The following is a 12,400-nucleotide window of genomic DNA, read 5'->3' as shown; positions in this document are numbered from 1 at the left end:
ATAACTAGAGGGCCGGTGCATGAATGTTTGTTCATGCACTGGGTGGGGGGGGGGTGGTCCCTCAGCCCGGCCTGTGCCCTCTTGGGGAGTAGACCTAAGCCACAGTCTGGCCTCCCTCTGTGGGAGGTGACCTGCGGGCTGAATGGGGGATGCACAGGCCAGTGAGCAGCTGGCCCCACCCCCCAATTGCCCCTTCACCACTGCTGGTCACCACTGCTCCCTGATTGCAGTCCCCTCCCTCTGCCCGCTGGCACCCACCTTGGCTGGCCTGGCGCTGCTGCCCACTTGCTGGCCCTGCCCCCAGCCGACCGGTCATTCCACCGTTCTGTCGATTTGCATATTAGGCTTTTATTATATAGCATAGGAAAGGACAAAAAGTCAGTGATGCATTTAGTGTGGGTGAAACAGAATGAAGTGAGGGCTTGAAAAGGCCACTGGAAACTTGCCCAGCCTCTGAACTAGAGGATTTCTTAATCCCTTGGGGCATTTTGGTGCTGGGACTGGGAAAGGCCCGACATTATAAGCATGGCCATGTGGGCAGCTTCACCAGGAAGCTGCAATTTCACACTCCCCAGGGCATCACAGGTCCATTTCCTGCAAATCACTGGGGGAAAGGGTCCAACAAAGGGAAGATGGATGCATCCACAGTGATGAAGGGGTGTGGCCAGTGCAAGCCTGTGAAAATTTGGGATTACATAATCCACCAGACAAAGGAGCTCACTCTCTGGGCTCTTGGCTCTTGTTGCTCTCTTGTATTTGCCTGTGTTCCTGGAAGTCGCACGGCCCATGGCCATGGACCCTGCATGCAATGGACTGATGGACTGCAGCTGGAAACACAATCTAAGCTAGCCTGATGCTGGCCTGGATTGTTCCCCAACATGGAATGGGAACTCTGGGCAACAGCTTTAATCCTACCTCTGCTAAAGGCACAGCTGGGCTTTCTCTTCGGCAGGTGAAGGGAAATGGAACCTTGGAAACTCAGGGGTTTAATTCCACAGAAATGAAGATTTCTACAATATCTCATCCTTGCCCATGAGTCTCATAAATTCTTTTTCTTGTGACACTGCAAGAAGCCCACTACCACCGCCACAGGTGGGAATAGGGAGAGCTCTCCTTGGATAATAGTAACAGTTTGACTTTGTATGACTTTACATGCTATAAAAGTAAGTAACAGAAGAGTTTGGTGGGAGCATTTAGACAAAGAGAACCTGTAAAATGCTGAAGTGGAATATAGGGAGTCTTATATTATGAGGAGGAATGAGAGAGAGAGAGGAGAAAAATAAACCCCAGGCATTACTTAAAACTGTTCCTTGTTTATTATGAAATACAAGAATACTAATACCAGTCCCCCAAGTAGTCAATTATTTCCTGACTCCATTCCATGATTTTGTTTAATTTACTAGAGGACTCCTTCTGACTGTTCCTTTCACCATTTATTATTTGTTGATGCATTTCTTTAAATGTAGCTTTAAAAAGTCAGAAATTTGAAAGACATTTAATTTTAATGACATAATATGGTTTTCCCATGGAGATAGCATTAACTTTTGAACATAAGTAACCCCTTGTCAATAGCATTTCAGTAGCAAAGATTGTTTTCCACAAAAACACATACCTGGAGGAGCAGGTCAGAGGCTGGCCTGAGTCGCTGCTGGAACAGTATACTTAACGTTCGGTTCTGTTGTTCCAAATCGAACACTCTTGTTTTCAACTTTACACATTCCTCCCTTAGATCCTACAACAAACACATTGAAAGTGATAAAAGTCTATAACTGAAACATACCTTACCATATCGGAACCATATTTTACCTGATATTTCAGACACATTAGTAAAAAAGAATCTTTTTGTTCTTCAAAGCCCCCAGAAATAAATCACACAGTGTTTTCTTCCACAGCCCATTGTCTGATAGAATTATTGTGTGCAGGGAAAACCACTTTTTTTTTTTTTTTATAAAAGCACCTTGAAATCAGAAATGCATTAATCTAGCATGCTATTTTTGAAGATGGTAAACCTCAGCGATATAAAGTCAATTTAAGTTTCCACCTGTATAGTTTGCCTTTTCATTGTCTCCATAAAAGCAATCATAAAGCACAAACCACAAGGACAATAATGTTTTTGCAGTGAATAGAGATTTGATGAACTAAAGAAACTATCACTTTTGATGGAGCCTTTCCCCGCCGTTTGTGGAAGAGCTGAAATTCTCAGCGCTGCGGCTAATAGAGTCGGTGATGCATTTAGTGTGTGGGTGAAGCAAGAATGAAGCGAGGGCTTGAAAAGACCACAGGAAACTTGCCCAGTCTCTGAACTAGAGGATTTCTAAATCTGGGGGTTTTGGTGCTGGGGCTGGGAAAGTAGAGTAACTGCACATTGTCATCCTTGGGAGCAGCACCCGGAATGGCGCAGACACCACCGCAGCCTTTCCCGCTGTCAAGAGGGGAGCCGACACAGGAACCTTGGGATTCTCTGAGGCCCACCAGGGATCTGCCTTCCAGATGGACATGCCATATAAACACTAACAGTACTTAAGTGTCTACACTCTCTTTGATGGGGCTCAAGAGAGACTAGAATAACTCCCCAATTCAAGGTTCTTCAAACACTGGCTCCTCTACATTTTTGACCTTTAACTTTCACTATTTCATGATTTTTTAAAAAAGGTTTCTGTTCTTACCATGCACAGAATATGGGTCTGTCTATTGTTCTCGAAAGCCTTCCCTCTGCCACAACCACATTCCCTTCTCATCCGCCTCTTTCTCGGGCCAAGTCTGGCTCTAAGTGACATCCAATTCAATTCTAGCTGGCTCCCCTCTGACACTCTTACCCAGTGCCCTCAAAGACTGCTTTCTTTGGAGCTCCAGTGACCCCTCACTGCCTCTTACATGAGATTGAGCATATGCAACTTTGAACTGATTTAATCTTTCATGCTCTAGACTTGTCTTGTCAATTAGATGGCACATTCCTCAAAAGGCAAGTCTCAGAAGATAGTCAAATAAACAACAGTGTAAGCATATTGTTCTTACACTCTTAATCTCTCCTACCTAGCACAGAATCACATGTAGTCGGAGCTTAATGAGTTTCTGTGATTATTTGGTTAAAGGGGATGATGACGACAAATCCTCTTCTCTAGAGATGGTGTGATCAAGAGAGTTAAAGTTTCTCAACTCTTTTAGTTTGTCCATCTCCGAATTCTGACGCGGGGCAGCTCCAGGTTTCACTGAGGGCTCCGTAAGCAACAGAGAGCTCTGGTCAATGGCTGACTCCCAGGGTCTAAGCCGGAGTCACAGGCGTGAGTGGGCCTGTTCCACAACCTTGTGCCAACCTAAGTGTGAAGGTAGAGAGATCCACCTTCTGGACTTTGCCTGAGGAGCCATCACCATCTCCATGCTGTTCATCCTTACAGGGTGCAAAGGAGCAGGTGCAGGTGTGGCTCACTGCACAGCTTCCACTCTCATCACCTTTTCAGTAAATGGGTGGAGCTTATGCACAGGATGCTTGCAACTGATGGCTGCCTACAGATGCAGACCAGAGCAAAGAAAGGTCATGTTCAGATGAGGCACCTGGGTGCCAGGTCTAGGAAGGTAGCCATCCAAGGCAGGGGCAGGGCTATGTGTGTGTGCACATGCGCGTGAACACACCTGCCACTTGCCAGATGCCATTTTGGGGGCCTAGGCACAGTTCGAATTAAAAGGCTAAATTTATTTTCTTTATTTAGAATTCAGCCTCTTTGTCTCATTAGTGCTAATGCTTGTTCTTAGCATGTATATTACACGTCCTGCTCCCAAACACTAATTGTTGTTACTATCGCTAATTAAGTAATTAATAAAACTTGACTGGGAGGTAAATAAATATTTATAGCACCAGTTAGGTGGGAAACACACTCGTTCTCATTCGCAGGAGAAGCTGTGGGGACAGGAGCTTACAAAATGTGCATTTGCAAGAAGAAAGCAGACCTGCAAGGAATACTATCAGCAATTTCTAGCAGCAAAGCTGAGAATAACTTGGAAGAGCCTTCAAATGGGTAAAAAATAAAATAAAAGTAAGAAGAAGGAAATAAAGAAATCAATATACTCTATAGAGAGGTTTTGTAGAAGTGCCCAGCACTACGACTGAAGGTGATAGGAGTCCATTAGCAGGAGCACAATTTATCGACCTGGAGAACTGTTCGTTCCTTGGCTCATCCAGACCAGTACAGGGCAGAGGGGACGTGGGGGCTTCCGGGATGTGACAGTGATCTTTCAGCCACTGATACACACCAGTGAGCTGCACTGACAACTCCCAGACATAAAAGAATTGCCTGTGTTATTCTTTTAAATATTTTTGTTCTCTTCAGTCAAGCCATAGACAGTAACTTAGGCCAGACAGCTGTCATCGCAGGAAACTAATCTAAACCATGCACGTGCGTCCATGTGCACATTTACAGACAGAGCCAGACCGAGAGATGGAAAGAGAGAAAGAAAAACTATCTCTCTGACCTTGGCAGTGCAAGCCAGGCGGGGCATCAGCTGGCTGGCTGCTTCCCCTGTGCCCACAATGAGAACCGCCGTAAAGGAGCACATGGCCTCTTTCGGGCAGGTACAACAGCTACTGTTTGGACCCTGTCACTTACAGAGGCCAGAACGAGACTACCCTTCCAATGAAACATTATAATTAAGTGACTCCTCTGTTAGACACTGTTGTCTGGGGGCGTGGCTCACCACAGGCGCAGGACCGCCTGCCCTCTCCCGCAGCCCTGCTTTTCCCATGACTCCCACGTGTGTCTCAGGCCTCAAGAGGACCCCATTGAAACTAGAGGGTTGTGTCTTCTAAAATAAAAAAGGAGACACAATATGTCAGTGGGAAATAATGCCAAAGATTTGGCTTGATTTAATCTCATGTAAGAAAGTATAATGGTCTTGGGTTCAAGAGAACAGCCAGGCCTGTTTTCCTTGCAACCTGTATGTCACCAGCAACTGAGAGTAAGGAATTACAGCTGAGTGTGAGGGCAAAATAAACTGAGCAGTGGGGCACACTGATCCCAAAGGCCTCTGTGCACCTTAATAATCCCAAGTCATGACTTCCCTGGACCATGAGCACATTGACAGCTCCGCCTGCACTGGGATTGAGATGCAGATTCACTGCTGTACATACCTACGGAGAACAGTTGCTCCAACATTTAGAGCAAAACCATTACCTGGCTCCCTGCTGAGGTAAATTTAAGAACATGCTGATTGCTTTGGAGCAGGATATTCACCGACATTATCACTAGACGATTGATGAAAACTATGTAAATCTTATTTTTCACATAAAAATGAAATTACACTGGTAAGCTATCACAGACGAATCCCTTCGGTTGGGAGGTAAGGGGCCTGGGCTCTGGGCCCACGTGACCTTGAGGAAATTACTTTTGCTGGTGGAGCCCGGCTTCTCCCCTGTAACCTGAGCTACTGCACAAAACCAGGCTTTGGAGAGAAGGAATGTCCCGCTGCTTCCTGGGACGGCTTGTGAAGTGCCACCAAATCCTTCCCAGAGCGGACACCACACCCCCAGCCTCTCCTCTGGGGAGTGGTTGTCATGAATACTTCCCTTTCCCTTTGGATGATTCTAAGACTTCTGGAAAAAAAAGAAAAGCCATTTCAGGAAAGGGCTGGCCAATTTCAGACTAACCAAGGATCACGAACCTCCACATGAACAACTGCCCTTAAAAGGCAAGGCAGGTCAGTGAGTGTGTGAGCTAGTCAGGCCAGCTCTAATCAGTAGGAAGTGGTGAGGTTCCGGGCAGACGACAGAGTGTGAGCCTTCATCCTACAGACACTTGGATTACACATTTGAAGTCTGGGTGACGGCGAACCAGTTCATGTAATTAGAGTGAATCGAGCCCATTACCAAAGCTAGTTGGCGATCTCGGGACTGTATGCTCCCTAAGGTCCCTGGCAATTGTGAAATTCTTCAGTCCAAATTAAGACTGATGCTGAGAAAGCGTGACTGCCAATGCATAGCAGCCATGACTCCCCACGTGGCAGATCCTGGATGTTCTTGCTGGTGAGGCCTGGCCCTGCTTCCAGGAGTTTTAAGAAATCTGTTGGCTACCTTGCTCTTTTGTTTTATTCCCTGCGATCATAACTAGTGGTTGGGTTTTGATACATCCATGGCTTTTCATAGCATTTCCTCTGCCTGCTGAGCTACAGTGGGAAACAAGTGACTGACTGGGATCATGGAGGCTGAATGGTGTAGAGGGCAAACGCATGGGGTCAGCACAATCAACTGTGGGTTAAAGCATGGGCTATGCCACTTCTGCCATTAGAACTGTGGGCAAACTGCTCTCTTAGTTCAATCTCACAGGGCTTGCAGGGAGAACAGACTGATTCAGTGCATTTAAAGTGCGGGACATGGGGTGTGACTCCTTGTCAGTGCACAGTAAACACAGTTGTTCAGATGGAAAATAATACCATAATTAACACATCATAATACAAGAATAAACTCTGTGTTTCATGTACTCACAACTATAAACCTACTTTCGCCAAACCCTATATAAACACACCCTCTTTGAGGAACCAGAGGCTACACACACCATTGCTAGACCAGCGGATCGGAAACACAACACGTAGGGGTTTGAAGTTCTCTTGGTTTCAAGCTACCAAGTTGTGTTCTGCTTCTACCTGGATGGCTGTATTGCTAGAGTCAGGATAAGGGAGCATTATTCTAGAATGGTGAAGAAAAAAATGCCCTAGAACTATCTGGCTGCCCTAAAACATGCAGATTAGTCTGAGGTGTTGATATGCTGAAAAATAGCTGCAGGGAAAATTGCTTTTCTTTTAAGTTTGGTGTCAGTGGTAAAACACACACACACACACACACACAAATTGAAGAACCTGGAGAGTTACATTTTCAGTGAGTGTAACTGACTTAATGAAGATAAAATGTATTGCAGACAAAATAGGGGTTTAGCCCGATTATTGATTTCATTGCACTTGCAGAATTGAACCTATGCTTTGGAGTCATAAATGGAAGTGAGCTGTGTTTATTACTGTCACTTGAGCACCATGGAGCTAACGAAGGTACAATCTGCTCTCTTAGGGAATCCACAGAGTTTTGAGAGAAATTCAATTAGTTGACTAGAACAATATTTTATATTTAATTGAAACTGATCCGTCCATGGAAATAATTTCTCCTATTACTATTGTGACCAGAAGCACACTCTGGGATACTCACCCAGGCCATGCAGGGTTTGTCATGAAAACTGCTCTTTTGGGTGCCCAGAGAAGAGCTGACACCAGGGCAGACTTGCCTTTGTGCCATGACAAGTGACATATTCTAAACCTGAAGAGTTATGACTATATGACTATAATTTCATCTCCAGGATTATTTTTGTGACTTGGATAAATCTCTCAAGATTTCTGTTTTGACTGGTCCTCTTTAAAAGGTACATCCTGTTTAGAATTAGTTTTCTCATGTGCATGTTGGAGACATTTTATTTCCTATATTGTGCTCTTAAAGAAGTTCTAGTCATTTTTTGCGGCAGTTTTACAGTCCCTATAAAAACCAGGAGGCACACGCTTCTGCGGAACATGATTCTTTTGGGATTGCAGGTGCCCTGGATCTCCTGCTGATGCTGTCTCTGAGGCACGCTCTCTCCCGGTAACATGCCCTTCTGTGTCTGACTGCTAACTGCACCAAGTAGATTGGGTTTGTGCAGCTATTTTTTGTGGTTAACATGGAGAGTCCCACTTCCCATAATATTGTACCAGACAGTTTCCTTGTCTCCTTCCTGGAGCACCGTTAGAACAGCCAGGTGTGAGAAATCTTTCAGAGGGCACACACAGTGCTCGCTCTGTCCTGGGAGTGTAATTAAATGAGCACAGAGCTTCTACCAGGAGGGTGGCCACTGAGAAATTAAAGCCTTTGAAAAAAGAAAGGCATTCACATAGGTTGTGACAGAAAGCGTAAACTGTTCTTTAATATCTGTTTTCTCCCCTTCTTCCACAATAATATGTCAATACATTTTCAGGGGGCACATTTCCAGATTAAAGACTGCATCTCCAGCTTCCTTACATATAGCTCTGTGGCAAAGGTCTGTTCAAGGAGGTGTAAGCACGGAGATATGAAAGCTTTTGAAACTATTTCTTAAAGACAGTTGGTGTGTGCCCTTTACCCTTTGCATTTTTTCCCCAGCTTTTCTTCCTTCCCGATGGCTGGAATGTGGATGTGATGACTGGAGCCAGAGCAGCTATTTTGGCCCATAAAGTAGCCTTGGGAATGGAGGCCATATCTCACTGAATAAGTAGAAGGCAGGGATAACAGGGACCCTGTGGACTTTATGGAGCAGTGTCACCATACAGCCCTGTCCTGCCTACCTGTGGATTTGGATGCGAGAAAAAAATAACATGGTAGCTTATTTAAGCCACTATTATTTGGGATCTCTGTAATTCAAAATTAAACCTATTTCTAACTTTACATAAGTATACTGACATCTCACTACACTATGTGATGTTAATGTACAACCTGAAGCAGTTAAAATCATTTGTAGCAGGAAACATGATATTTTGACAGAAGTAGTTGTGGGAGAAAGTGTAACAAAAACTATTATCATCATGCTTCTGTAATGTAAATTTAAAATACTATTTAAGTATGTCCGTGAGAAATGGTCAACCCCTAATACAATTATTTTCAACTGAAAAACAAAATGTCATAAAATATTTTGCTCTCATTGGCCACATCCTCCTGAATAAGATTTAATCTAAGATTTCCTTTTCTAGAGGAAGTCTCCACCTCACAGAGAAGTGATAGAATAAACGAAATGTGAAGGAGCTAGAACTTAGTCTCTGCGAAGCACTGTGGAAAGAGATGGGAAAGGGTCAATAAAATTCACCAACCAACTTTGGGCAATTACCTGTATTTACTGACTCTGACCCAATAACATTATGTCATATTGTCTGAGGACAGAATAGGGGGGCAGGAAAGACACAGGCATAGACATTACCATTTGTTTTCCCCCTAGCTTGATAAAGGGGTCACTGACAAATAGAATAATACATCATTTATTTCATATTTCCACCACTACAGGAACTGCTCTCCATGCTTCCTTTCATAGAGGGACCACAGCGGTTCTGGGAGGTGGGTGTTGCTACCCTATTTTATAGAAGAGAAACTGAGGCCCAGAGAAACTAAATAGATTCCATAACCTCAAAGATCTCCTGCTAAATGCCTGGCTTCTATTAATGCTGTCGGTAAGAGGCTGTTTGTTTTACAGGAATTGGAGGGATCCACAAACCTGTTCACTGTTTGCATTTGCTAAGTGAAAATGATAGGTCTGTTACTCATCTGGGTACCTGGGAATCTTTCATCTTCAAAAGGCTTCCTATTACTTTACCGAGAGCTTGAATGTTATGATTCTGTTCCTCATTGATGTCACTCCATACACCATCTAATACACACACAATTTTAACCTAAGTGAATAAATAGAAAAGTATTGCATCTATCAATCACAATTTCCTAGTTTGACAATACGAGTTCCCACCTATTCACATAGGTACTTTGAAAATAAGAAAGCCAGAAAGTGACCTACCTTTTGAGTGAGTAGAGCCTGAACAACTTGGTTGGCTACCTTTAAAAAAATAAAGAAAAGAGTTGTCAGTATAATCATGAGGCTACACTCATGGATTCTAATTTAGCAGTAAGTTTCCCACAGCTTACTGTCGCTAATTAGCTCCTCATTTGCCTCTGTCCTCTACTTCCAGGAGACTGATTCTTTTCATAATAAGCCTACGCTTCTAGGTAATAGTTTGTTTTTTCCAAAGGTGACCTTGTTGCTAATTAAGACAGTTATTCTGGAAAGATCGTTCATACCTTGATTTTCACATTTCCATATTTGGAAAAATAATATCTTTTCACACGTAAAGTACTGCAAGAAGGCTAAAAAAATGGTAGAGTGCAAAACAGGATCCTAATTATCTGTACACAGTTTCTACACTTTGCTGATTTACAATGTCCTTTGTGTCTCCTTTCTATTCCTTTGCTGTGGGGCTATTTCACTGCATAGAAGTACTTGCAGTAGAGACAGACTGAATGGTGGAGAAGAGGGACAACCCATTGTTTCCTGTACAGTCTACTTCCCTCCTCCATGTCACATTTATGCCATCCTTTTGTCATTGCTACCTGTAATAGTCTAGTAGTTGTTTACTCCAATATCCATTTCCCCTTCCTCCTAACTAAAAAGCCCTAATTTTTTGACTGGGCATATCAAACTACATTTCCCAGCCTGCTTTGTAACTGTCACTCTGTGACAAACTTCTGGCCAATGAGTTATAAGAAGACTATTTTCCTGGGCTTATACCAGTAGAAAGTCTCTAAGAAGAAGGAGGCTCACCCTTCTTCCGCTTTCTTTCTGTCTGGGATATGAAAGTGATGGCTGGAGCTTCAGCAGCCACCTTGACAATGGAAGTCACATATTAAATATAGTTGGGCAGGAAAATAAAATAAACCTGGTCTTTATGATGCATGGAGCTGCACTATCTCTGCACTTCTATTTGAGAGGGAAATATAATAGCCTCTGTTATTTTGAGCTACTCCCAATGTAAAACCAAATCCTCCTATAAAATAAAAGCCTAATATGCTAAGTGTCTGGTCAACCGGTCAGCCATTCAACCAATCAAAACGCAATATGCTAATGATATGCTAAGGTCACTCAACCACTCGCTATGACATGCACTGACCACCAGGGGGCAGATAGTCAACGAGTCGACCAGTTGCTATGACAGGCACTGACCACCAGGATGCAGACGCTCTGACTGGTTGGTTAGCTTGCTGCTGGGGTCCGGCCAATCGGAACTGAGTGAGACGGGCTGGACACACCCTGGAACCCTCCCGCAGCCCCTCCCTGGCTGGCCAATGTCCCACGTCCCTCCCTGGCCCTGATCATGCACTGGCCTGCACCCTCTTGCAATCTGGGAACCCTCAGGAGATGTTGGAGAGCTGGTTTCGGCCCAATCTCGCAGGCCAGGCCGAGGGACCCCACTGGGGCATGAATTCGTGCACAGGGCCTCTAGTATAATATATTACCAGAACTCTAATTATCTTCGGGTATCGGGCAGCTTGGGACATTGAGTGAAACTAGGCCCCTCTCAGCCCAATGAGGTGAGTCTCGATTAACCTAAGCCAATTTGGTAATCCCATTCCCTTATAATAACCGGCTTAAAAGTGGCCACAATTCTAGCAAAAGGCCACATGTAAAACCAATAACATCCCTGGTATTTCAAGGATCTGGGATTTTCTCCAAATAACCACTAAAAATTTCTACATCTATTTGTACTGAAATTTCTTTTTTCTCTTGCATATTTCAAAAGCACTTCACACACACAAAAAAATCACTTACTAAACTTCACCATAACCTTGAAGCTTTGTACCTAATATGGCTTCTATTGATAAAATGAAGGTAGACAGGTAAATTATGTGATATTTTTCAGCCACTACATGAACATTTAGTGTGATAACTGAACCTGACAACATTAAAGATCAAGTCAGAACACTTAACTATCCTAGGTATCAGGTACTTCTCTCCATTCATTGCATCATCCCTCACTTGTTCAATATAAATCTGTAGAGTACTTGCAAAGCAGGATGACTAGATGTGTGTCTTGGTTTCAGAGGGTGCACAGCTGGTAGGAAGTCGGCAAGAACACAATTATGTCGCAGTGTGATAAGCATATAATCATTTTGGTATTTCTCACATTCAACCAAAGGCAGAGACATACACTTTCATCATTTTCTCTTGGTAACATTTATTTTCGGCCATGCTGAACTGTGTGTGCTTGTATTCCTGTCTAGGATAGTGGGACAGATTGTGGGAAGAATGTTTTCAGGGACTTTGTTTCTTAACTCAATATTGATAGAACAGCACATTCTTAACAACAGCTTGCTACCAGTAAGTCTCATAGAATATTGAAATATAGGCTGCCATCAGCTTGTGGCTAGGAGGCATTCACACAACAGCAGTGCATGGCTAGATTACCTATAAATGACTAGTTGAATTGTGTGCACGAGAGGGATTTTTTTCCCATCAGAATCCTTTCCAAATTTATGTTTTTGACATTAAGTAAAAAGGACAAGCCTTTTATTGAAACTATAGTTTTGAAGAAAACATATTCTTAGGTATTTCTTTTAGACCAAGTTAAAGAAGCGTACCCAAGAACTAGAATAGACCAAAATAAACCATATTTTCCTTAACGGGTACCTTTTCTTTTTCCTTTATCATTTCATTTACACGTGATCACAATGGTGATAGATGATAGTTAGCTTACACAAATTGACCAATAGCATAATCTTGAAAATCTTTCAATTTTTAAATATCCATTCCAATTTGTAAGTAACTGAGAAGTTAAAGTCAAACTATATATCATCTTCTTTATTCTTGGCAAATAAAACACACTGAAG

At 43.3% G+C, this 12,400-nt stretch overlaps 1 protein-coding gene across 2 annotated transcripts in view; it reads right to left on the bottom strand.

Moving 5' to 3' along the window:
• NCKAP5 (NCK associated protein 5) overlaps positions 1 to 12,400 on the bottom strand; it is a gene marked incomplete at its 3' end in the record, with an annotated part of 888,017 nt that overhangs the window by 196,211 nt on the left and 679,406 nt on the right. For both annotated transcript variants that reach the window (XM_080669006.1, XM_080669007.1), the window contains exons 8-9: positions 9,537 to 9,571; positions 1,613 to 1,732 (exon numbers count right to left, since the gene is read on the bottom strand). In XM_080669006.1, the coding sequence (XP_080525132.1) occupies positions 1,613 to 1,732; positions 9,537 to 9,571 (155 nt within the window). The remainder of the gene's footprint in view (positions 1 to 1,612; positions 1,733 to 9,536; positions 9,572 to 12,400) is intronic.

This window comes from Plecotus auritus, assembly GCF_963455305.1.
Source record: "Plecotus auritus genome assembly, chromosome: 5".
NCBI classification, from domain to species: domain Eukaryota; kingdom Metazoa; phylum Chordata; class Mammalia; order Chiroptera; family Vespertilionidae; genus Plecotus; species Plecotus auritus.
This window is presented reverse-complemented; position numbering and strand designations above follow the sequence as displayed.